The following is a 27,615-nucleotide window of genomic DNA, read 5'->3' on the forward strand; positions in this document are numbered from 1 at the left end:
CGAAGTAATTGTTTCATAATCCATCTTCAGAGCAACAAAAAACCCAAATATTGCATAAGCAAAAAATTCTTGAAATAGATATTAAGAAATAAACAAGTTATTAAACATACTAGAGTCACAAAGACAAAAAAAAGAACCCCAACAAGTGTCCTTGCTCTCAGGAAGCTTACATTCTATTGGATTATGCCACTTCAATTATAAAGAACTGATAGAAATCAGTCATTTTGTTTTGGCATCATATAGACTAGAGATCACCCATGTCTAATTATGTAGACACCCCAATTGTATGTATACCCTAAGAATTCTCCAGTACCCTTACTGGCATCAGAAAATGGGATCTCTAAACAAGATGAAGTCAAACTAACTTTAATATTCAAGATAAACATTCCATTTAACACCTTAAGCAGGAGCAAAGGGAAGTGCCAAAAGGGACTGCCTTCATCTGGCTAACTAGGGTAAGCATATCCATCAGTCTCCCTGACCAATTGAGAAACCTCTGAACAAAGTTTGCTGCCTCTTTCCTTTTATCTTCTACCTCTACTCACCAGGATTTCAAAACTAAATTGAGATTAAGAACAGATATCTCCCTTAGGCTATTCTGAAAACAGATACCCAATCACACATACTCACACAAAAATGGAAATAACTTTTATTGAAAAGTCAGTGCTGGACAGATCTGCCTCCACAGAGCTAATAAAGAATATTTTCACCTGGGATAGAGATAAGAGCAGAACAAAAGACATCCTACTTTGGATGCCATTAATCCAGGAGAGGTCAAAGTCTACTGATGAGGCTTTGCATAGGGGGTGGAAAGGGAGGAAAGGGAGGAACCAAGTCCAAAAGAGGGGCATCATGGTGATAAGAACTTTAAAAATCATGATTTAAGTTAGCACAGCGATTGAGATGGAGCTAAAATTCATATTCCTCAAAAGGAAACATCTTCCCACATACTAAGAGGCATCTCTGCCAGATATTGGCACCTGGACTAAAGTCCCATTCATCCTATACTAGCTACTACTCTGCCTTTCCTAATCCAAATCTATCAGTTAATTTGGTACCATGTATGAGGGCAAGAAAAGGAAATAAAGTTATTTTATAGACCACTATTTTAACTGTAGTGGTTTGGACAAGAAATCAGACCATTTAGTCAATGGTACTTCTTTGCTCTCCTACCCTCTTCATGCTATATTCCTGTGCTGCCTGCTCTGCCCCGCCATAGCACCTGCCCTGGGACCCTGAGGGTCTTTGAATTGATGAACCTTCATCATATTTAACCTGACCCGGACCCACCACATCATTCCCCAAACAGGTTCATGCACTGTACCTCTAAGCTACCCTTCCCACAAATCCTAAAAAAGACATACCAGTCAACTGCTCTATGATTCCACTCACCATTCCTGTGATTTCCCTGACCAAAACATCCCTCTTTGACCACCATTCTTTCATATGTATTGTCCTTCCTTTCAGGATGAAAGATTCTTGAGAGCAAGGACTATTTTGCTTTTTGTCCCCAGATCTGGATCATAGTGCCTAAGACATAACAAATATTTAACAAATGCTTTTTCATTCTTTAAAGAAGCTGACCATCAGTCACCTTATGTCTAGAACTATTGTAATCACCTCCCAATTGGTTTCCCTGCCTAGGTCTCTTCTTTCTCTAGTCCATCCTCTACCACAGCTTCCAAAGAATTTTTCCAAAAGTGCACATATAATCATGTCACTTCAGGGGTGTATTTCCTGATTCCTTCTTACCTCTAAGATCAAAAATAAATTCTTCTGTTTGGCAGTTGAAGCTATTTACAATCTGTTCCCTACCTACATTTCCAACCTTCTTGCATAAATAAGAATGCACTACCTAGCTGCCTCAGCATTCAAAGTTCAATGCAATCACAGAACTATTCCAAAGTTGAGGAATCTGTGAGTACACATAATGATAGAAAAGGAAGTCTTGGGAACAATTAAGGACATGAAGGTCTCAGCAGTCAAAGGCTAGACAATTCTAGGGAACACTGTCTTTTCTTATTTTCCTTTCCCCCTATCCTTATATTTTCCAAAGGTAGAAACCTCTTAGCCCTATCATCCCAATAAAAATTACAATTCTCTAAATATTAGTTCAATTCTATTAAGAGTAATTGATTAAAAAAAAGTATAAATGACCAATTGGTTGGAACTTCCCTGGGATAGAGCTTATTAATCTTTGATTGGTGGAGTAAATGAGCTAGCCACTTTAAGTTTTCCAATGTTATAGGGGCCAACCTAACACAGCACACCCCTTCTCCCTTTATCTATTCCCTCTACCTACCCACAAAGAACTATTCCCACAGAAATAAATTTCAAGTGGCTTCATCCACATGGGGTTATCAATGAAAGTAGAGGTGAAGCAGGTCAGGTGAATGGTTGAAACATTGCTCTCAGAGTCCAGTCTGCCAAACATCTGCAGAGAACATCACAGATTCAGCAGCATATGGAAAACATTGACTGCCAGGAAATATGTGCTGATGAGATCCCACCATGAGGCTGAACATGCCTGTACTTCAATGTATAAGAAGACTGCCTGTAGGAGCCCAAGGCATTTTTTGACTTTAAAATGATGGTTTTGTTTTTCAAAATCAAATACTAGAAATTTTAACCATGGTTTTACCTTCCTCCACCCCCCAAAAGTATATTTAAAATCATAGATTTAGAGCCAGAAGATACCTGAGAGGTCATTTAGCCCAATATCTTTATTTTTCAGATGAGAAAACTGAGACCCTTAGAGATAAAGTAATTTGTCCAAAGTCAAGTAGCAAGGAGCAAAGTCAAGATTTAAATCGAGGTCCTCTTGATCCAAATTCAATCCTTCTAATGTAAAAATCCAACATTCTTTCTCTTGTACCATGCTGCCTCTATCACTTGTTTATTGTCTAAGACCTGGAGGCAGAAACAAAAACAACCTAGAACCTCCAAGAATTGTAGAGTTGGAAAAGACCTTAGCAGTCATTAGTCTAGCCATGGCTAGGAAAGAATCCTTGGCTCTAAGCTACGCAGCAAATTGTCATCCAGGTTTTGGTTGAAGACAATCGTCTTCAAATCTTTCAGACAGTTCTAATTCAGTAAGTCTTTCCTGACATGAAATCTAAACTTGTTTCTTTGCAACTTGCTCTAAGAAGTGATTCCTAATTCTACTTGCTGAGGCCAAGGAAAAAAAGTTTAATCTTTCTTTCACACCCGAAGCCTTGATGATTGCTATCATGTCCCTCTCCCGATTCTCTACCCCTATTCTCCCCCTATTCTCTTCTTCAGGCTTAAAAATGACAATTTCTTCAACCCATCCCCTTAAGATGTGATGCTAAACCACACAGTTTTCCAGGGCCTCAGTAAAAAGAGTCATCTAGTCTTTCACAGCTATGTTTATTTAAAAAAGAACTTTATAATCAGGTTCCTCACCCACCCTGGTGAGGTAGATAAGAACCTTTATAGAAGGAGAATAACATAAAGCACTGAGGGGAGGAATTTTGGGATAGTTGTAGGTCAGAGCTGGAAAGTATCCTGAGGATAACTTAATCAGTTCAGGACTTTAAATTTCAGTGGTTGCCCCCAAGTGAAGATTTCCCTAAGTTCATCAGTGACAAAGCTAGGAGCAGAACTCTGCTCCCCACAATACTCAGGTCAGTCCCCATCTTATCATACAACCTTGACTCTTTTTCACTGGTGCTTGATCATCCTTACCCAACATCTGCCAATGTCAAAGGTGGAACAAAGAGCGGATACCAGAAGTTGCACCCTATCCACAGGGATGCAGGACATCTGGTTTAGTTACAGACTCAAAACAAAATCATGTTCATCAGAGAACAAAGACATCCCAGATTATCCCAATGGTCAAAAGATATCTTGACTGGAAGTCGGAAAAGTTCTGTTCTGATATTTCAGTATACAAAAATCAATGTTTCTTTTGTTTCAGCCTCGATTTCTAAATCCTGCAGCCTAATCACAAAGGACAAGAGTTGAGTTTTTTGGAGAGCCAGTTTTTCTAGGTGATACTTTCATGAGAAACTCTTGCATTCCCCTCCTCATCACAGCATTCTCTGCAATTTCTCTTAGGCTCTTATACAACTTTTCCATTTCTCTGTATTCGCTCTTGACATCTACAAAAGAACAGAACATATGAGAGTTAGGTATTTTCAGAGTTTAATTTTGTCACAGATGACCACAAAGAACATGTATGAAGGAATGAATATACTGGTTCATTTCTGGCTATTGTATTGTAGGATTTTGAAAATCCTGGCTCTTATACTTACTAATTGTATAACCATGACCAAGTCACTTAACTTGTACAAGGCTATTTCTTCATCTGTAGAATGAGGTTGGACTAGATGATTCTGAGTTCCCTAAAATCTAAACTCTAAATCCATGATACTTGTCATCTCCCAGGGCTTATCTTCTCTAGTCTAAACATTCTTGAGTCCTATTCCCTCATCTGTAAGGTGAAAGGATTTGAAAACATCTATTCTGAGTCCAAATCCAATATACTTTTCGCTGTTTGAAGCTTATGCCTATTATTCATTCAATTTTCAATATTCTCAACTTGATAATTCACAATGAGTCAATTATATAAGCCAGGGTTCCTAGCTCTTCATCTGTTAACTCCTCCTCCATGGATTTAGTCATACTTTGAATCATATTCTGTCTTTAGAAACATAGCAATTGCATATAGCAATTGCATGGTTTAACATAATGGAATTGTCTTTAATTTTGCATCCTTACATAAGAGTATGTTGTGATAAATCATGAATAAAAAAATTAGATGGGAGAACTGAAGCAAAGAATTTCACCTAAGAATGATTGAGAGGGAATTTAAGCTAGTCACATGGAGGGAGCAAGGATAACTGATGGAAAACCTGTCGGATCCATTGGAATCCTTATGATGACCAGAGAGAATAAAGAAGGCCCTAACACATGGGGAGGAATGTCTCTGTGGCACTTAATATGGGAGAATATATGGACAAGAATCATACCAGAGGAGCAGGCAGGAGTTCTGAAGAGAGTTCTCTGAGATTACTTCTCAAAGATATTATGTTGAATTGAGCTTAGGAGAACATAGTTAATTACATATCGTCTCCTCCATTAAATTTTGAGCTCCATGTTTTTGTCTTTCTTTGTCTCCACAGTGACTGCTACATAGGAAGAATATAGTAAGCACTTAATAAAGGCCTGTTGAATGACTTCCTGACTGACTTCTTGAGGTAATTGTAGAATAATGGGAGAGTAGAATAATTGCTTTAGATTGACATATGAGAATTAAATTCAAATAAAATTAAATACAAATCAAAAGAAATAAACTTTAGGGCCATGATGCAAATGTAGCAGCATCTTTGGAGTTGAATGAGGAAAAAAGAACATGAGTTTCATATCTATCTATGAACTCCTTATCCCAGAACATGAGAAAGCCACTAGTGGTTTTCTGACCAACATAAAGGTTTCTCAAAGAAGGTTTCAGGAGCAGTAAAAATAATAATAGCCAACAGATCCTGGTCTACCTGGCCTAACATTGGTAACTGATTTCATTAAAAACACAACATCAGGGAAAAACCTGTCAAAAGAAAATGACTCTGCTTCTTCCTTTCCTTTCCTTCTGGTTACATTGGTCTGAAGAGGAGTCAACGACACATGCGTCTGAGTAAGCAAAAGCTCTGATCAGGGACTTATAGGGGAACATGACCACAAGGAAATAAACGTCATGTGGAAAAGTGGTCATGAGCAATGAGAGATGTAAGCAGCACAGACATTGGAGTCTGAGGCAATGAAGATCCCAGAGGAAATGAAAGGAAAGTTGACAGCATCCAGTCTCAACAACACGTGAGCTGGAGAATCGACTAGTTAGTATTGTGAAGCTCTATCTATTTCCTCTCTAATGGGGTTTGGTAATGAGTCCCTTTTCTGATTTTTCCATGCCTTGTTCTTTGTTTATTGCTTACTTTTAGCCTAGAGTATTTTCAGGGGCCTGCAGGAGAACCCAGAAGGAACGCATAAGCCAAAATCAGAAGTTCCCAAGGTCTGAGTCGTGGGAGAAGGTAAAATGAGCCAAAGAGTTCTCATTATTATAATTATAATTATTATTATTATTATCACTTATAATAACTATTAATAAGACTTGCCCACAGTAACAAGTTAATAAGGGAAAAAGTCAGTATTGAACCCAAGTCTTTTGATTTCAAATCAGTATTTTTTCCAGAAGAAACTGGAAATTGTATGATTTTCAAGGCACCTAGGGATCAGTCTATCAATAAGCATTTGTTAAATGACCAGCACTAACCTAGGTGCAGGAGATTCAAAGACAAAAGTGATATAGTCCCTGTTCTCAAGAAACTTATATTTTCTCAGGTGAAATAACCTATATATCTGTAGGCAAATAAAAAGTATATACCAGGTTAACATAAAATTACAGGAGTCACTACTAGGCAGGGGTCTCTTGTAGTAGATGATTCTTGGGCTGAGCACTGAAAGGAGTAGGGATCCTAAGAAGCAAAGAAAGGGAAGAAACAAACATTTATTAATTTATTACTATGGTCCAGAAACTCTGCTAAGTACTTTAATAAATATTAACTCATTTAATCTTCACAGGTGGGTGCCATTTTACAGTTGAAAAAACTGAAGCAAATAGATCTTAAGTGGCTTGCCTAGGGTTACATAGCTAGTAAATATCTGAAACCAAATTTGAACTCGGGTCTCCCTGACTCTAGGACCAGCACTCTATCAAATGTAGCACCCAACTGCTCAGAGATAAGAAAGAATTCATCCTACATAGGCAGCTTAAGCAAAGGTATGGATACAGGAAACAGAATGTTGTATATGAGGAACAACAGGGAGAGGAATTTGGTTGAATTGTAGAGAGGATGAAGGGGAATAATGTGGAACAAGTCTAGAAAAGTAGACTGGAACCAGGCTATGAAATGTTTTACTTGCCAAACAGAGGGATGAATTTTCAACATAACTTAAAAGGATGGAAAAGTTCTTCAATATTATTAAACAAACCAAAAATACATCAACTACTGATCTATATACCCAATTTCTCATGTCTATAAAATTTTTCCTTTAATTTTACACATTTTAATTCCTTCCCTTCACAAGTTGAAGAATTCAAATAACTGTAATCTTTGTTGCAGAAGATGAGAGCTATATGGTTTTTTTCCCCTCTATATTTTTGTTCTTTAGGTATTAAAGACAAATTCAAGTATAAGCTGGCATAGTTTTGGCACAATTGCCAAAGATCTTGCTGATATCATACCTAAACTGGAAGAACTTTTCAAAGACAGACACAGTATTTTGCAGTGTTCATTTTAGTTCAATCTTTCTAAAGTGAAGCCATAATACTGGAGAGTTTTCAAGCATCTAACAACTTGAGCAACCAGGGTGGGGAGGTAAGGATAGAATTTCACAAAACTAGCCCATGAAAGTACTAAATAGCTGATTCACTCTCAAACTTCCAAGCATATCAAAAACATTTTGGGAGCTGAAGTCAAGAAAGGAAGTGGCCCACATGGGAAATTCCCAGCCTTAATAATAATTTTCCCAGGGCCAGTGGTTAAAGTGTAAGACTATAGGTTTTACTTGACTAATGATTTTCACTGCCCATGTGTGATGGTGGGAAGAGATGGTACAAAGTCAAAGGGCTTCCCCCTTCCCCTGGTAATTTTAATATCAAGAATACTTGGTAATGCCTATCCACTAAGAAAGTCCTGATGGATCGTTCATACTTCCTCCCTATACAAAAGCAAAGAATCCTGGGTCAAGTCAGTGGACAAGTCAACTATGCTGGGATCAACTTTGGTCCACCACTTTGGAACATATTACAATGCCTTATTTTCTTTTTTCCCTATGGTAAAAGCATTTTGTCTATATGTTGATTGAGGAAATTCTTTGGGAGCTACACAGAGAAGGGAAGCAAGATTGGAATCTATAATGGTCAGGGAACAAATCAAGAGTATTGATAGTTATTGTTGGAATTTATCCATTGGCTTAGATTTAAAACATAAAATACAGAAGTACACAGAAGGCTGGACTGGTTTGCTAACTTTCTGTACACATACAGTAGGAAGTTCAACCTTCAAGTGCCACCTGCTGGCTTTCACCAATAGAGCACCCCAAGAAAGGACTTGAAGACACATCAACTACAACAGGCAGAAACATTGCCTTGTGGGACAGAACACTTACTACTTTCTTCAAACAAAATGAGTCCTTTATAATATCCCTAACAAATGATCTTGAAATACCTATTTGAAAATCTTGAATGATGAGGAACCTACTACCTCCTGAGGCAGCACATTCTATTTTTAGATTAAGCTCCAATTATTTAGAAGCTTTCCCCTACATTTTGTTTAAATCTCTTTCTGTAATTTTCATCCATTGATTCTAGCACCACCCTCTAGAGTCAAACAGCCACAGAATCTACCACCCATAGAGCTGTCTGTCCTTTCATCTCAATCCTTTCCCACCCCAAGTATTCTTTTCTCCAGCTAAGATTCTCCATTTCCTTCCATTGATATTCATTTCACAAGTTCTCTATTTTTTTTATCATCTGATCAAGTTCTTCAGGAACTTGAACACTCTAGTTTCTCAAAGATGAGATGCCCAGAATTGAACACAAAGTAGTTAAATACAAGAGTCATCATAATTAGGTTGTGACCTGATGGGGCTACACAGCCACAATACACTTTGAAGGAAGGATGTGAACCTAGATCTTCCTAATATTAAGGAAAGCTGGTTTTTTCTCCACTCTGCCATGTTGCCTTTCTTATTAAATTCATGCTGATTGATTGTTTATATCATGACAAAATGGTAATTATATTAATATACCATAATTAAGTTAAATTTTTGAGAATTTATCAATATCTAACACTTTATTTATGCTTCTAGAGATATTTTTGCAGAAATAAATCATTTCCCCCTTATAATAATTTCCTTTGAATATAATTCTAGTATGAATATTTTTTATAATTCTCATTTTCAAATTTGATACTGTTTTTAAAAAAGTGGAGATTATTTGCTAATATATACAACCATATTCATGTGCCTCATTTATCACAGTCAATATTTGATTTATTATTCTTTGCTTATAAATTCTTTGTGAGAAGTATATATGCATGGACTGAGACTATCCTTGCTGAAAATGTAAGAAGGAAACATGCAGACTTTTACAGATGGTTTTCTTCAGGATTATATATCTACACATTCTTACAAAGGATTGGAAAATGTAGGGAATGCAAGAAGCCACTGTATATATAATTTGTTCATTTCTAGAGAAAAAAATTATTTGGCAGAGTAAAAAAGAAGTTTTAAATCAATGCCATTAAATTTAAATAGAAACAGGACCCACTAATCTGTACATAAGGATCTTTGTGAGCTACAAATTAAGCTTAAAATGTAATATTATCTTTGTTTTATTGTATTTCTATTTATTTTTTAAAATATTTCCCAATTATGTCCAAAGCATATGCAATAAAATTGCATACTCTTTGATCCAGAACACCACAACTGAACTAGGTCTGTATCCTGAAGAGTTCACCAAAAAGGGTAAAAATCCCACATGTACAAAAATATTCATAGCAATTCTTTTCATAGTGGTAAGGAATTGGAAATTGAGGGAATATCCATCAATTGAGGAATGACAACAAATTGTGGTATATGAATGTGATGGAACAATATTGTTCCATAAGAAATCATGAGGGACAGACCACAGAAAAGCCTGGAAAGACTTGCATGAACTGATGCTAACTAAAATAAGCTAACAACAACTTGGGTGATGATCAAGATTTGTGATGGAAAATACCATCCATATTCAGAGAAGGAACTGTGGAATGTAAATGCAGACCAGAACTTACTATCTTCAATTTTTAAAAGTTGTCATATTATGTCATTTTTTCTCTAATTTTTTTCTTTTGATTCTTCTTTAACAACATGATTAATATGAATGCATGTTTAGTATAGTTACACAAGTAGAACCTATATTCAATTGTTTTGTGTCAGGGAAGAGAGGAGGGAAGGGAGGAGGGAGAAAAATGTAAAACTCAAAACCTTGCCAAAAAAATGATTGGTGAAAACTACTATTGCATGTAGTTGGAAAAGCAAATAAATCAAATATTTAAAATTTTAAAAATGTTTCCCATACATTTTAATCTGGTTCAGACCCTATGGACCACATATTTGACACCTCTACTTGAAAGGGTTTACTCCAATAATGTTCCATTTCTATGTTAAGATCATTAAAAAAAATTCCAAGACATATGGGACTATTGAAATGATTCTGTTAAATCATCCATTGATTATGATTGTCAAGAACATTATTCAACAGGGAGACATGGACCGACCAGAGGCATTCACCAGCATCTTGGAGGATGTCCTGCATCAAGTTCAACAGAAGAGGGATTCCCTAGGGAAGAGCTTCTCCAGATGCTCCTGTTGACAGGGAGCCTTATGCCATTAACAACAAGCCTCAGAACACTGTACAATCTTCTCATTGAGATCTACATATATACAGAAAGGATAAAGCTGATGAGGAATCTATGTTGTTGTTACATGCAGTGGGATGGACAGCCTATTGAAGTAGTCCACCAGTACATTTTTTTTTTTCAGGTTTTTGCAAGGCAAATGGGGTTAAGTGGCTTGCCCAAGGCCACACAGCTAGGTAATTATTAAGTGTCTGAGACTGGATTTGAACCCAGGATTTGACTCCAAGGCTGGTGCTTTATCCACTATGCCACCTAGCCATTCCAGTACATTTCTATTGAATAGGCACTGCAGATGGAACATGAACTGAGTCCAACATTTAATAGTAGGAGGAAATCAGGCTGGATCCCATTTGGGAAATTGTGCAATATTTTTAATGATCCAAAGCCACTTCCTGATGAAAAAAAAACAACACCATCTTTTTAACACTAGCTTTTCCCACTGGTATTATATTCTCCAAAGAATCAGAATGGCAGATGATCTAGACAGCAATGGAAAGACATATATGGTGGGTGAAAGTAGAGTACTGCACTTTCGTAACAATGATTTGCATGGGAAATATTTAACTCTTGTTAAACATGTAAAACATGCATGACTTGGAATTGGGGTGGACTTGTCACATGACAAGGATAAGCTATGACAGATGAACCATCTAAAACCTACTGAAAACTATAGAATTTCAAAAGAATGAAAGGAAGTTCTCTGAAATGCCACAGACCCTCTATGGAAAACTGATGAAAAGAAGAGGGTAAGAATCTTATGTCATGGAACTCCATGTTTCCTGGACCCTCCCTCTCTCTCTCCCAGAGAAAACAGATCTTTTCTCCCAACGACTCCTTTCACACTGTACCAACTCACAAACCACCTCATCATAATTATAGTTCTTTTGCCCCAGGCACCAATTTCTCATACTCTCATTTCTAACCAATATTACTATGATAACATCTCTTAAATGAGCCAGAGGAAGAACTGGAACCCATAAGCAACATTTTTCACACACATACACACATCCCTCCCTTTGGGGGAGTGGGTGGGGTTGATTTTCCCTGACCATAAGCATCTCCACCCACGGGGGCCAGCTCAGAGCATGACTTTCTCATGAGGGCTCTACCAATTACCCAGTCCCTCCCCAACAATACCTAAGCATGGTAGTGGAGAAGACTCAAAAGCTCCTGGTAGGGAGGGAGTTACCTATCTGTTGAGAGACAAAGAAATTCACTGATGATAGTTTTAATCTAGGACAAAGATTCTTAGAATGGGGCATATTAGCCCCTAAGAGGTATATGAACTTGGATGGAGGAAAAAATATTGCATCTTAGTAGTTCCTTAGTAATTCTATGTATTTTTATACATTTAAAAACATTCTTAGAAGGGTTCTATGGGTTTCATGAGGCTGCCAAAGGAATTCATGGTACAAAAAAGTTGAGGAATCCCTGACCTAGGGGTGGCTAGGTGGCGCAGTGGATAATCCACTGGCCTTGAAGTCAGGAGTACCTGGGTTCAAATCCGGTCTCAGACACTTAATAATTACCTAGCTGTGTGGCCTTGGGCAAGCCACTTAACCCCATTTGCCTTGCCAAAAAAAAAAACCAACTAAAAAAAAAAGAATCCCTGACCTAGCAAGGGTTTGAATCCAGGGCAACCTAATCATCTCTTATCGCAAACAGGGTGAAGTAAATTAAGTGCTTCGTAAGTATTAGTTTGTTGTTGTATACCTGATAAGAAAAAGAATCAGGTAGGAAAGAACCATTTATAGATCTGCATCCCTGAGTCATTTCCTTCAGCAAGAGTAGGAAGGGGATATGACTTCCACCCACCACCATATCTGCCTCAAGTTGATTTTTTGCAATAATTACCAAATTATTCCCTTCATGTTATTTTCCCATTATTGTTTTGTATGAACTAGATCTATCAAGCTTGGAGTTGGACTCATCATTCCTAAACTCATCTCATATGTTTCCACCTATTGGATTGCACCTGGCAGCTCATAAATTTTTGTCCTTAACTGTGCTACCAATTAGTCATCTGATTCCTTACTGCCTTGGTATGATGTCTGCTTCGTTTCCACAGGCCAGGTAACTCTCACTTGTTCATTTCCCACATATGCACACATTAATTCTCTACTATAAGGGTGAGGGCAGAGGGTAGGAAGTGCCCTAATGAAATGTGCACAGCTGGTATAACTGTACATGGGAGAACAAGCCATCAGACTATGGATTGTAGGCTATGTTTTTAAGGGTTTATTATCCCTTAAAAGCATCCAATTTCCTGGACTTTAACTCAACTCACCAAGCAACCTTCTAATTCATTTGGTTCCCAGGAAATCTCTCCTGCCAGAAAGAGTAAGCATTGACCAGACAACAGCTGTATTCCAGTTTGTTTGTATTAATTTACACTGAGAAACAGCTGATAAGATGGGAATTTGACTGAATGAATCTGTTTGCAGTGAGTTTAGCTTTAATGAATCAATCCTTCACGTGCCTGTTTGCTTCTGCGAGAACTTGTCAAGTTCCAAAGTCCACAAAAGTGAGGAACCAGACTTTGGACCTGAAGTGACCCCACCTATCAAGAAGGCAAAAAAGGCTCAGACTGCAAGAATTCCTTTGTCACCTCTTAAATGTAACATCAAGGCAGTTTTAACACCACTGGGCAATTAAGTGCCTGAGGTTGGATTTGAACTCAGTTCCACTGCGCCACCTAGCTGCCCCTAAGGCAGTTAATTTCTGAACCAACTTTGAATTTCCTTTATTCTATTTCTCTGAACTGTAAAAAATTTATATAAAATGTAAGCTCCTTGAGGGCAGGGACTATCTCACTTTTGTATTTGTATCCCTGGTTCATCACTGGTGCTTGTTGATTGAATGAATTACTGATTATGAGAAATAGTAATAGACCATGAGATGTGGAGTCATTTGGGTTCTAGTCCCAACTTTGTTACTACCTTTTGTGATACTGAATAAATATATACAAAAATGAAAGAATAATTCTTGTATTGTCTACTTCATAGATGACACAGACCATTCACACACACTAATTTTTTTTTCTAGGCAGAGTTAAGTGACTTGCTCAGGGTCACCCAGCTAGTGTCAAGTGACTGAGAACAAATTTGAACTCGAGTCCTCCTGACACCAGGGTTGGTGCTCTATACACCGCATCACCTTCCTCCCACTCCACCCCCTATTTTCCTCCCACCCCTCCTTCATTCTCCCTCTATCTCTTCCTCCCTCCTCCCTCCTCCCTCTCCCTGGTATATTCTCTCTCTCTCTCTCTCTCTCTCTCTCTCTCTCTCTCTCTCTCTCTCTCTCTCTCTCTCTCTCTCTTCACACACACACACACACACACACACACACACACACACACACACACACACACACACACATTGTTAAATCTTCTTTCATCCTTCTCCCTCACTTTTTTTTCCCTCCTAAGAGACTAAAGTGGGTCCAATACTGAACCATTCTGATCTCATCTCTGACAAGGCTTGTCATCCTTATCTGCATATATAAGAATTATTCAATGGGGATTGACATTAGGACTCAATTTAAGGCCAAGGACATTCTGGATGCTAAATTTAGGTTTCTAGTATCTTATTAGGGCAAACCCAACTCCAGAAATCTGTACCCCAAACTGCCAGAGATCCTCAGCCAAACAATACTTATGAGGAGCTTTAAAAGTCAGAGGATTTTGTTTTATTGTTTTTCAGAACTGCCCAACTCTTTGTGATCCCATTTGGGATTTCCTTGACAAAGATACCACTAGAGTGGTTTGTCATTTCCTTGTCCATCATTTTACAGCAGAGGAAACTGAGGCAAGTAGGATCAAGTCTACTATATCAACCAACTGCCCCAGAGGATTTTGAATTTTATACCAATCACAATGGAGTTATAATTGGAGTAGTTGACTTTGGTTTGAATTCCATCTCAGAGTAACTGTGTGATCCTGGACAAGTCACTTAATTTTTCTGCATTTTTCTCAGTTCTCCATAACTGAAATACACTCCCTCCTATTTCCCCCTTTCTTTCCCCCCCTACTTAATTAAAAACCATCTTCTGCATGAAACCTTTCCTGATCCCCAAACTGTTAGTGGACTCCCCCCCCCAGTAGTCTCTCTGTGTGTATGTATGTGTGTGTGTATGTGTGTATAGACTTTCCCATGATGCTCCATGCATTTTTTATTTTTGTGAAGAAATGGGGTTAAGGGACTTGTCCAAGATCACACAGCTAATATCAAGTGTTTGAGCTCAGATCTATCCACTGTGCCACCTAATTGCCCCCATATGTATTTTTATATACAGTTTTGTTTCCCCCTCCCCACATTAGAATGTAGGCTAATTGTAAGTAGGGATCATTTCATATTTGTACTTGTAATATAATAGGCATTTAATATAAATACTCCTTAATTGATCTCTAAAATGAAATCTTTAAAATCTCTAAAATAACAGCACCTGTATTATAGGGTTGTTATGTAGAGCAGATGAAGATAATGAGTATACAGTATTTTGTAAACTTTACAGCACTACCTAAATGACAGTTTCTTCTACCTTTCACTTAAGGAAGACACTACAGAGCTAGGTGTGCCCCAAAGAGGCAAGAGTATGCTAAAGTCAACTCTCCATTCCATTGTAAGCATTGACACCTAAGGAATCAGCAAATAATTACAAATCAGGGCTTGATCTATTGTTTGTTTAGACTCAAATGATTAGATTAAATTCTAATGCATATTCTATATACCTACCCCTGGAGTTGCTAAAACATTTATTAGAACACCCTTGGGTGGGAGGATCACCCATTTTTAGAAAATTCCATGTCTTTACCTGATAGCTCCTTGTAGAGGCTTTCTCCTCTGGGCGAAGCAAGGATCAACATGGTGGACACACTTCCCTTCACTTTTTCTATGATTCCATTCTAAGGGATATGGAGCATTCTGTTAGAAAATTTCTGTTCAAAGGGAAGGAAAGCCTTCCAGATGATCTGTCTCCATTTCTAGACATGAGGATGAATGTGCTGACTGGCACCTGGTAAACCTTTTAATGTCTATAAAAGTCATGGTCCATTCAGAAGTGGATCCTCAAAAATGTAGAGTAAATGGAACTTCCCAGACTAAGAAAGGTGTAGGTTACTGAAGGAAATCTACTGAAACTAGGTAGGTCCAGGATATTGTCTGAGGTGGAAAACAACTATTAAGAATGATGTCTTAAAGCCAAGAGAATATAAATTCCTAGAGGGTGAAAATAATTTCATATTTGTATTTCTACCTCAAGCAATTAATACTGTTCCTACTACAGTTGTTTTTTAATCATTTCATTCATGTCTGACTTTTTGTGACACTTTATGAGGTTTTCTTGACAAAGATAGCAGAGTGGTTTGCCATTTCCTTTTCTAGCTTATTTTACAGAAACAGGGGCAGACAGGGTTAAGTGACTTGCCCAGGGTCACACAACTAGTAAGTATCTGTGGCCAGATTTGAACTCAGGAAGAGGAGCCTTCCTGACTCCAGGTCTGGTGCTCTACCCACCTACATGCTCATCTAGGACACAGCAGGCACTTAAAAAATGCCCACTGAAAAATAAATAAATAAGTGCTTATTGAATAAATGCATGTTGGACAAGCCAGACTCCTATATGCAATTAGCACAGTGTCTGGCATAGAATAGGAGCTTAATGAATGTATGTTGAAAGAATGTGTGCTGAATGAATGACAAGGCTAGACTCTATAATACCTGTGCTATCTACAATAATAATTGGTAGCCAAATGCTTGTGATCATTATACACAGACTAACTTCTATTCTACCTTAGGATGTGCCTAGAGTCATCATTTAAAAAGAGCCAGGTAAGTAAGCAGGGTTGATGAGTTATGTTCCTGAGATTATTGTCACAAGAACACTCAAAACATGGTTGTGGTGGCAATGAGAGAAGAGATCAGGTACCATGGAAATTTGCTCTTGGAAGCTATTCAGGCCAAAATATCAACCTTTCACTCTCCCACTTCCCCAGAATTAGGATGGAATACCTTCAATTGCTGGAATTGATTCTTCATCTTTTCTTGTGCTCTTTCAAATAAACCTTCAACCACTTGTCTGTCCACACCTCTTCTGACTGCATCTTTCATTCGCTCACAAGCTTTCTGGCCAGTTATATGTGCTGCTTCTAGTAAAAATAATAACCACAGTTATATACCAGAAGAAGAAAGTATTTATGGGTTGTCTTGTGTGTTAGAGAAAAAATACTGTTTCTATGACAGTAAAAATAGATTATAAAATAGAGGGGATCATAATTTGTTATTTGTATAATGATAGTCACCAAGGGAATCTTTGTTAATAGCAAGAGTCAGATTAATCAGGATCCTTAGCACTTAACAGTCTGACACATTATACAAGGTTAATAAAAATTTATTGATAATCTCACTCAATCTGGTCCTATAATAGGAAGGGCTGAGAAATATTCTTTTCATAATTAAGACAAATTTAGTCCTTTTCATTTTTTTAACTTTTATAATAGTTATTCTGGCAAGGCTTAAGACTAGCTACTTTCCAAAATTGATAAATGGTCAAAGGATATGAACCAAAAGTTTTCAGGTGAAGAAATTAAGGCTATCCATATACATATGAAAAAATGCTCTAAGTCACTATTAGAGGTATACAAATTAAAACAACTCTGTGGTACCACCTCAAATTGACTAATATGACAGAAAATGGAAATAATCGATGTTGGAGGGGATATGGGAAAACTAGGACACTAATGGACAGTGAGTGAAGTTGTGAACTGACACAAACATTCTAGAGAACAATGTAGAATTATGTCCAAAGGGCAATAAAACTGTGTATGCCCTTTGATCCAACAATAGTACTACTGAGTCTATATTCCAAAGAGATCACAGATAAAGGGGAAAGACCCACATGTATAAAAATATTCAGTGCAGCTTTTTTGGTAGTAGCAAAGAATTGGAAAATAAGGGGATGCCCATCAATTGGAGAATGGCTGAACAAGTAATGGTACAAGAATGTGATGTAATATTATTATTCTATAAGAAATGAGCAGGCAGGCTTCAGAAAAACTTGGAAAGATTGAACTAATACTGAGTGAAGTGATCAGAACAAGAACACTTTTAACAGCAATATTGTGTGATCAACTGATAGACTTAGTATTTCTTAGTCATACAGTGATCAAAGACAATTCTAAAAGATCTGTGATGGAAAATGCTATCCCCATCTAGAAAAAGAACTATAGAATCTGAAGGCAAATAAATGCACACTATTTTCACTTTTTAAAATTTTTTGGTTTTTCCTTCTATGATTTCCCTTTTGTTCTAATTCTTCTTTCACAGAGTAATTAATATTAAAATATGTTAACACAATTGTAAATGTATTACTTGCTATCTTTAAGGTGGGGGAGGGAAAGGTGGGAGGGAGATAACTTTATTAAAAAATTGAAAATTAGGGGCAGCCAGGTGGCGCAGTGGATAGAGCACCGGCCCTGGAGTCAGGAGGACCTGAGTTCAAATCCAACTTCAGACACAATAATTGTCTGTGTGACCTTGGGCAAATCATTTAACCCCATTGCCTGCTTAAAAAAAACTATCTGCTTTGTAAATGGATCTAGGTTACTAAAGACCTTGAGGGTTATATTTCTTTCCAACTCAGGAAGAGATTTGTGTGCTATCACAAGTTCAGAACTGGAGAACAGAGCTTTCTGTTACAACAGCAGTTTTTAATTCCCTCTGGAGAGGGGAGAGGAAAGTTGGAGAGAGTGAAGGATGACAGTGGGAGCTATAATTGTCAAACCCAGGGTCTATGGGACACATTGGGACTTACAATATTTCCTAGTTCAGTCAGAATCAGATTAAAATGCAATCAGGAAATATTTACAAAATAAATGAAACTATAATAGAATATAGATAAGGTTAATATGTGGTTTTCTAAGTCAATATACAGCCCTCAGCAGTTCTCTTTTCTACTTGAGTTTGAGCTTTAAGCCACTTGACTGGTAGGAACAGACAATTATGCCTACTTGAGAAACCACAAGAATAAATATCAATTTATCTCATTTCTGTTTTATTTAGATATGAAATAGGCAATATGGCTTATTGCTAAATATTTCACTGGTATTTGGTATTTTGTCCCCCCCCTTTTTTAATAATTGCTTTCTAGAAAGAGAGATCATTATAAGTGTATTCTAAGTTTGTGTGCTTGTTACAAAGAATGAGATAAGGAGAGAGAGGGATGATGTGGAAAGCTGTGGATAATTGATTACACCAAATTCAACTAGCTAAAAATTTTCTAGCCTGGTAATCAAAAAGATTATCTGGGAGCTCAGAATCTTACGAATTTTTTAATATCTACTTTGAAGTTTTCTAACTTTGCAGAGATGAAAACCTCTGAGGAACTGGGTCCCTTGTCAGACTAAAACTCTCACAAACTAAGATCATTAAGTCTAAGTTGGCAGATAACTCTATTTGCAATATTATCTACTTTCCCTACCCCACTCTCAGGTAAGAAACAGAAGGAATAAAAAAAAAAGGAAATATCAAGATGGGGAAAGGGAAAAGAAAAAAAAAGGAAAAAATACAGATGGTAAATTATATATTTAAAAGGAATATCAATTTATATATAATAGATTTATAATTTCATGAGTAATCACCTTTTTATTATTCTATTAATGTTATAGAAATGTTTGTTTTACTTCATAAATTTAAAAAATTTTTTAAAGAGTAAAAGAGATAGATCATGCCTTAAACCAGCGCCTAGAGGATGGAGAGGAGAGAGATGAAGGAACATCAATTTCACCTACTCTACATGGTGGGGTATGTAGATGAAAAGTGCTTCTATTGCTAAATTTGCTGGCATCACTTCTCAAGTGGTGGGTAACCTGCTGTTTACATTTAAATTACTGTGTTTTAAATAATTAAAGCACAAAACTGTGGGAAAGGCAAGCATAATATCAGCAGAGCAAGATCATGCATAAATAGAGAATTACTAGGAATTATTTTGTTCAAGACAAGTATCACAAATTACCACATCAAGGATAGGCTCATTACAGGAGGTGGCTAGGTGGCGTAGTGGATAAAGCACCAGTCTTGGAGTCAGGAGTACCTGGGTTCAAATCCGGTCTCACACACTTAATAATTACCTAGCTATGTGGCCTTGGGCAAGCCACTTAACCACATTTGCCTTGCAAAAAAAAAAAAAAAAAAACCTAAAAAAAAAAGGATAGGCTCATTTGTAGGAAGAAAAGGAATACTTGGAAGACTGTCATCTTTTAGCCTACTATTCAAATTGTTCTTGGAAAATAGGTGCTATGTTGTCATTCCTATCCTGCTGAAGGACTGAAGATGCCTTCAATGCCCCCCTAAATTCAAGCAACCTAGTTACAGTTCTTGTGAAAAATTTTCTTAAAATTAGAAAGGCAATTAAGCAGGACCAAAAGACAAGATAGATGATTCATCTGTTAATTTCTTCCTCTTTCTAAATGGTCCTTATTTGTGAAATAAGCTGTCATGGTGATCTGGGAAGGAGATAGAAATTTAATCTTGGGGTAGTTGATGGAAAAAAAAAAGCACAAAAGAACACTAGGCTCCCACAAGCTTTTACCTTCATAACATATCTTCAAATCATTCTGAACAGAGTTGCAGAGGGATTCATATATTTTTTTCTTTTTTCTGAGAATGTGTCCTTCCAGGCCTCCCAAGATAGCATTTATCTATGAAAATTAAGGTTCAGAAAACATGAATAAATCATACATTCAACCAAGTGCTAGACATCATCTTCCTTAAGATCAAAAGTCAAGATTTGGAAGGGTCCTCAGAGGTCAACTAGTTTAACCACTTTATTTAAAGAAATGAGGATGAAAAGGGATAAAAACCTTACATGTACAAAAATATTCATAGCCGCTCTTTTCATGGTGATAAAGAATTCGAGATTGAGAGGATACTCATCAATTGGGGAATAGTTGAACAAATTGTGGTATATGTATGTGATGGAACAATACTGTTCTGTTAGAAATCATGAGGGATGAGATTTCAGAAAAACCTGGAAAGACTTGCATGAATTGATGCTGAGTGAAATGAGTAGAACCGAAGAATACTGTACACACTAACAACATGGGGTCATGATCAATCATGATGGACTTGCTCATTTTAGCAGCAGAATGATCAAAGACAATTTTAAAAGACCTGTGATGGAAAAATACCATACAGATCTAGAGAAGAAACTGTGAAGTTTCAGCTTATTATTTTCAATTTTTTAAAAGTTGTCTTATGTATTATGTAATTTTGTTATTTCAGATGTTTTCTTTCTTCCATTTGGATCTGATTCTTCTCTCACAGCTCATTCAATTTTGATCTATGTTTACCATGGTTACAGATGTAAAGCCTGTATCAGATTGCTTTTGGTCAGGGCAGGGGAGAGGGAAGGGAGGGAGGCAAAAAAATTGTAAAACTCCAAGTCTTGCAAAAAAAATGGTTAGTAAAAACTACCATTGTATGTAGTTGGAAAAATGAATAAAATATTTATTAAGAGATGAGGAAACTGATGTTTAGAGTAATAAAAGGACCTGGCCAGTAGCACATCAACTATAAGTAACACATCACAGAGTCAAAGCCATCATTGCTCCTCCAAAATACAACAAGCATCATGAGAGGTCCTTTCAAAATTAGACTTTTAGAGGGGGCAGAGCCAAGATGGCAACAAGAGAGGATCATGTCTTAGGTGCTCTCTCATAACTTATAAACTAAGGACTCTAACTAAATTTTTGAGAGACAGAACCCACAGAGGGACCCAGTGAGGCAGTTCTCCTACTCAAGGTAACCTGGAAAAGAGCAGAAAGGCTCTGCTCCCTGGGGTTGGAGGGGCAGCCCGCCAGAGGGGTGGCCCGCCACAGCAAAAGAAGCAGGAGAGTTTCCTGATCTACACTCTGGGGAGCATCAGGCACAACTTGGGGGAACAGGGGGGGACCTCTGCCAGAGTGAGCACGTGAAGCCCAGCCCTCAGAGCACACAACAAGCAGCAAAAAGCACAGCAGCGTGGCCAAGGCAGTCCAGATCCAGGAAACAGAAGCAGGCAGAGCCAGTAAGCAAGAGCCCCCAGGGCATGAGCCCATTGAACCCAGGGAGGGGAGTGAAGAGAGACAGAAGGGTTCTGTCCTTTGCCCCTGGAACAGAAGGCTGGGGTTCTGACAACATTCAGATCCTGCTTACAGTCTAGGCCCCCCCATAGAACAGCAGGGCCCCCCCACCACTTCAGCCCTGTGGCAGAGGGGGGTGCTTATGGTCATTCACAGACCAGGAGGGAGGACAGAGGACAGAGCCTCACACACTGAGACCCTTGTGGGAGTGTCCCAAAAGCTCAGGAAGCACCCCAAAAAACAGGCTTAGGCTGGTAAAATGAACAAGCAGAGGAAAAAAGAGGAATGCCATTGAGAAATATTTTGCCTATGAGCCCAAGAAGGATCAAAATACTCAGTCTGAAGATGAGGAAGCACAAGCTCCTGCATCTAAAGACTCCAAGAAAAACAGAAATTGGGCTCAGGCCATGACAGAGCTAAAAAAAAAGACTTTGAAAAACAAATGAGGGAGATAGAAGAAAAATTGGGAAAAGAAATGAGAGAGATGCAGGAAAAACATGAAAATGAAGTCAGCAGCCTAGTCAAGGAAATCCAAAAAAATGTTAAAGAAAATAGCATGCTAAAACCTAGCTTAGGTCAAATGGATAAAACAGTTCAAAAAGTTATTGAGGAGAAGAATGCTTTAAAAAGCAGAATTGGCCAGATGGAAAAAGAAATAAGAAAGCTCTCTGAGAAAAATAAATACTTCAGAAAAAGAACAGAACTCAAGGAGATTGCTGAATTTACAAGAAATCAGGACTCAATACTTCAAAACCAAAAGAATGAAAAATTAGAAGAAAATGTGAAACATCTCATTGAAAAAACAACTGATATGGAAAACAGATTTAGGAAAGATAATTTAAAAATTATTGGAATAACTGAAAGTCATGATCAGGAAAAGAGCCTTGACATCATTTCCAAAGAATTACTACAGGAAAATTGCCCTGATATCCTAGAAGCAGAGGGCAAAATAGAAATGGAGAGAATCCACCAATCCTCCTGAGAAAGAGATCCCAAAAAACCAACCCCCAGGAATATTATAGCCAAGTTCCAGAACTCCCAAGTCAAAGAGAAAATATTACAAGCAACCAGAAGGACACAATTCAAATACCGTGGAGCTGCAATCAGGATCTCACAGGACTTAGCAGCAACTACATTTGGAAGCTCGTAGGGTTTGGAATATAATATACCGGCAGGCAAAAGAGCTTAGAATGCAACTGAGAATCAACTACCCAGCCAAACTGAATGTCCTCTTCCAGGGAAAAAGATGGACTTTCAATGAACCAGGGGAATTTCAAATGTTCCTGTAGGAATGACCAGAGCTGAACAGAAGGTTTGATCTATAAATACAGGACTTAGGTGAAGCATAGAGATTGGAGAAGGAAAAAATATGAGGGACTTAATGATGATGAAGTGCCATGTATTCCTGTATAGAAAAATGACACTAATAATACTCATATGAACCTTCTTAATTAACAGAGCAGTTAGAAGGAGCTTTTATAGATGAAGCACAGGAGAAAGCTGAATTTGAAGATAAAATATGGTGTAAAAATAGAGTCAATAGAAAAAAGGGAAATATAATGGGAGAAAGAAAAAGGAGAGGGGGAAATAGGCCAAGATATTTCATATAATAAGATTTTTCTTTATTACAATGAGCTATTGCAATGATATGGAAGGGGGGAAGGCAGGGGGAATGAGGGAATCTTTGCCCTCATCAGAGGTGACTAAGAGAGGAAACAGCATATATACTCAATGGGGTATAGACATCTGGAGTAAGGGATGGGGGAAGGAGTGGGGATGTGAATGAAGGAGGAGAGGATGGACCATGGGGGAGAGTGGTCAGATATAACACATTTTCTTTTTTACTTCTTGCAAGGGTCTGGGATTGGATGGCCTGTCCGGGACCAGAGGGCCAGGTGGATTCTGGGCCTAAGGGGTGGTATGGGGGCTCAGGGCCTCTTGGCCCCAGGGCCAGGGATCTGTCTGCTGCGCCACTCAGATACCCTACAGCAGAGTCAGAGTGAAAGGAGAGAGAAAATATAGTACATGGTAGTGGAGAAGTAAGAATGGAAGGAGATGTGATCAGCAATGGCAACGGTGGAAAAATGTGGAAGTAACTTTTGCGATGGACTTATCATAAAGAATGTGATCCACCCATGACAGAGTTGGTGGTGTTGGAACACAGACTGAAGCACATTTATTATTATTATTATTATTTGGGGGGGGGGTGCAGGGTAAATGGGGCTGGGCGGCCTGCCTGGGGCCGCATAGCAGGGTGATCATTGGGTGTCTGAGGCCAGATTTGGACCTGGGTGCTCCTGGCTAAAGAGCCAGTGCTCTGTCCACCACCTGGCCGCCCCTACTATTATTACTATTTTATTTTATTTTGGGTCTTTTTTTTTCTTTTTTTGGTTTTTGCAGGGCAGTGGAGTTGGGGTGGCTTGCATGTCACACAGCTGGGTGATTGTTGGGTGTATGGGGCCAGATATGGGCTTGGGTGCTCCTGGCTGCAGGGCTGGTGCTCCGTCCACTGTGCTACCTGGCCATACCTACAATTATTACTATTTTTTAAATTTAAATTTAAATTTTTTTCTCTCCCCTTTACTTTATCGCTCAAGCGAGTCTATAATTTTTTTAGGGGAGGGGGTATTTTGTTTACTCTTAAACAAGAATATTTTATTAACGTATAAAAAACATTATTTGTACAAAATGAGAATAAATAAATATAAATTAAAAAATAAATAAAAATAAAAAAATTAGCCTTTTAAAACTTTTGCAGCCTTAAAGGGGAAAGAGAGAGAGAGAGAGAGAGAGAGAGAGAGAGAGAGAGAGAGAGAGAGAGAGAGAAGAAAGGAAAGGAAGAAAGAGGAGACCTTGGTTTAAATAGGTAAATAGGTATTAAACGGTATACTCTGTTTCTTTTTTTCCATTTACTTATTTAATGCAGGCTTAGAATAATTGGGGCTGAGTCTAAAAAAAAAAGCTAGATTTGAGCAATAACTAAGCTCTTATGCCCAGCAAGTTCTTCCACTGGGGAAAAGAATGATTGTAAAAACTTTGCAAAGTCAGGTCAAAGATGACCCAGCAAATTCCAAATCAGAATGTATGGAACTTCCCAGGTTAGGAAGAATACAAAGCCTGTTGTTCAATTGTGTTTGATTCTTTGTGACCATGTGAACCAATTGTCCATGGGGTTTTCTTAGCAAAAAACCAAAAAATAGGAGTGGATTGTCATTTCCTTCTCCAGATTTATGCAGCAGAGATTAAATGATTTGCCCAAGATCATATAGCTAGTAAACATCTGAGGTCATATTTGAACTCTGGTCTTTCTGACTCCAGGTCAGTACTCTATCCTATCCACTGTGCAAAGCCTAGTACCCCTTTTAGGTTACACATTACTCTTCTCTATATGACCCAATCAGAATCTAAGAGCCAGAATCAGAGAATCAGAATCCTTGGGCTAAAAGGAATTTTAGATATCATCTAATCAACTTCTGCAACAGTGTTGTCAAACTCAAATAGAAACAGAAGACAATAAATTACACACAAGGATCAATCAATCTATCTTATATTTATGTTTTTAAAGCACCTCTATCTCCTGATTCTCCTCCCAATCTGAACATTCCTCCTCTTTTCTCCCTGTTCCATTCAATCACTATGAAATCCCCAGTGGCTTCTTATTGCCTTCAGGATTAAGTAACAAATGCTCTGTTTAGCTCTCTCAAAACCCTTCATAACCTATCTTCCTCCTACTTTTCTAGTCTTTTTACACCATCTCCCTGATAAGTACTTTTTAATGCAGTTATATTGGTGACATGGCTGTTCCATGAACAAGACATTCTATCTCTTGGCCCCAGGCATTCTCCTTCCATACCTGAAACTCTCTTCCACTCTGATCACTGATCTCCTATCTTCCTTGACGTCCCAACTAAATCTCATCTTTTAATTCTCACTCTTAATTCTAGTGCCTTCTCTCTATTATTTCCTATTTATCAGGTATATAGTTTGCTGTGCAGGTATTGTTTTCATGTTTTCTTCCCTATTATATTGTAAACTTTTATTTTTGCTTGTTTTGTGTCCCTTGCAATAATGGCACATGGTAGATACTTAATAAATATTGATTAATTGATTGATTGCCTTCTGACCTACAACATTTCTAACAAATGGTCATCCCATCCATTTTATTTTTGCTGTTTGCTGTTGTTTTCTTGTTTTTCAGAGTTTTTCAGAATTCTATGAGTTCTTTGGGAGTTTTCTTGGAAGAGATACTAGAATAGTTTACCATTTCCTTCTCCAGTACATTTTATAAGATGAGGAAACTGAGGTAAACAAAGTTAAGTGACCTGTCCACTTGACTTTCACAATTGTTAAGTGTCTGAGGCCAGATTTGAACTCAGGAAAATGAGTCTTCCTGACTCTAGGTCTGGCACTCTAACTATACCACCCAGTATTTCATTTGTTTAGTATTTCATTAATTTCTCTTCTCCCTTCCTTTGAAACACTGGCTAACTCCAAGGGAGCAAGGTATCAGTTTGAAAAGCCAATTTACATAGCAGATTGAGCAACATGGAATCATAAGCTCTCACCTCCTGGATCAGAAAATTATGCTTGCAAGTGTTCGAATTCCACCCTCTTTTTGTCACCACTTCTGTTATTTTCTCCTGCAGAGAGTGCTTGAAAGAATCAATGTGAAGGATCAGTGCAGAACTGGAGTCCTTCCCATTCCTACAGAGGGATGCCAAATCAGATGTTAAGAGAGAGTTAACAATGTATGGACCTGAGAACAGACATGGTATAATAAGAATGGTCTACTCACTGGCAATAATCAGCAAAAACAAGTGTGGCCTCCTTTCTATTCTATTTTATTCCTTATACTACAATTACTATTATAATATAATTATATAGTATTTTTGTTTAGCTATTATGCTATAATTTCTCATACTTTAACATACTAGAAATTTGTTGTGTTCAATCATTTCAGACATGGCTAATTCCAGTCATATCCCCATTGGGGTTTTCTTGGAAAGAGACTGGATCATTTGTCATTTCTTCCTCCAGTTTATTTTACAGAAGAGGAAATTGAAACAGTTAGGTGGCTTGCCTAAGGTCTCAAGCTATTAAGTGTCTGAAACTAAATTTGCATTCAGGTCTTCCTGACTCCAGGCCAGGTGCTCTATCCATTGTACCACCTAGCTGCCTCCATACTATAAATGCTATCATGAAATAATACAAAAACTGCACTTTTCTGCTTACTCTATGCTTAGAATGTTCTCTTTCCCTCTCTCCACCTTTTAAAAATCTAACTCAAATGTCAAGGGCTGAGGAAGTATTCCCAGATTCTTATTGTCTTGGTAATAGGTTTAAAAGATTCCTATGGTATAAAGGAACATACTTAACATTCATTTGCTGCCATTGAGAGAGCTTTAAACTAATAATGGTTAGCATTTATATAGCCCTATAAGACTTGTAAAGTGCTTTACACATCATCTCATTTAATTTTTACAACTGATGATAATGATATTTGTCCTTCATTCTTGAAGAAGACCATAACATCAGGGAGATGATGTCATGACAAGCACATGACTTGGATTTGAGTGAGGGGATGTTGTACTAAATCACCAGCCTTACTTTCTCCTCCAGAGTCATCCAGATCCAGTGGCCAGATATGGATCAGGACGATTAGAGATGGTCCTGCATGTGAGGCAATCAGGTTAAGTGACTTGTCCAAGGTCACAGTTAGTAAACTCAAATGTCTGAGGTTGGATTCAAACTGCCATCCTCCTGACTCCAAGGCCAGTGCTCTATCCACTGTGCCATCTAGCTGCCCTTAATTTTTATAACAATCCTGTGAAGTAGTATGAAAAAATAATTCATTGGATTCCTACCCTATTCCAATCAGTATTAATCAGTTTGCTATGATTCCATAAGGGTAGTGATTATAAGTTCTGTTTATTAGGCCCCAGATCTGTGAGCTGCAGACTGTAAATTCACTTGATTAATCATAAAAAGCTAACTAGAGGCCCTTTTACCCCTGTT

General features: G+C 37.8%; 1 protein-coding gene across 2 annotated transcripts in view; it reads right to left on the reverse strand.

Annotated features, from left to right (window-relative positions):
- Nucleotides 1–241: 241 nt before the first annotated feature.
- LOC141504764 (KAT8 regulatory NSL complex subunit 3) overlaps nt 242–27,615 on the reverse strand; it is a 160,515-nt gene continuing 133,141 nt past the window's right edge. Inside the window, exons 15-20 of one of the 2 annotated variants that reach the window (XM_074210030.1) lie at nt 26,166–26,304; nt 20,070–20,178; nt 16,493–16,629; nt 15,297–15,387; nt 6,404–6,494; nt 4,043–4,124 (exon numbers count right to left, since the gene is read on the reverse strand). In XM_074210030.1, coding sequence (XP_074066131.1) covers nt 4,124; nt 6,404–6,494; nt 15,297–15,387; nt 16,493–16,629; nt 20,070–20,178; nt 26,166–26,304 — 568 coding nt within the window. In that variant the 3' untranslated portion in view covers nt 4,043–4,123. Of the gene's footprint in view, nt 4,125–6,403; nt 6,495–15,296; nt 15,388–16,492; nt 16,630–20,069; nt 20,179–26,165; nt 26,305–27,615 lie in introns of both variants that reach the window. The other variant, XM_074210029.1, reaches the window with a different exon arrangement.

This window comes from Macrotis lagotis, chromosome 1, assembly GCF_037893015.1.
Source record: "Macrotis lagotis isolate mMagLag1 chromosome 1, bilby.v1.9.chrom.fasta, whole genome shotgun sequence".
In the NCBI taxonomy this organism is placed as follows: Eukaryota; Metazoa; Chordata; class Mammalia; order Peramelemorphia; family Peramelidae; genus Macrotis; species Macrotis lagotis.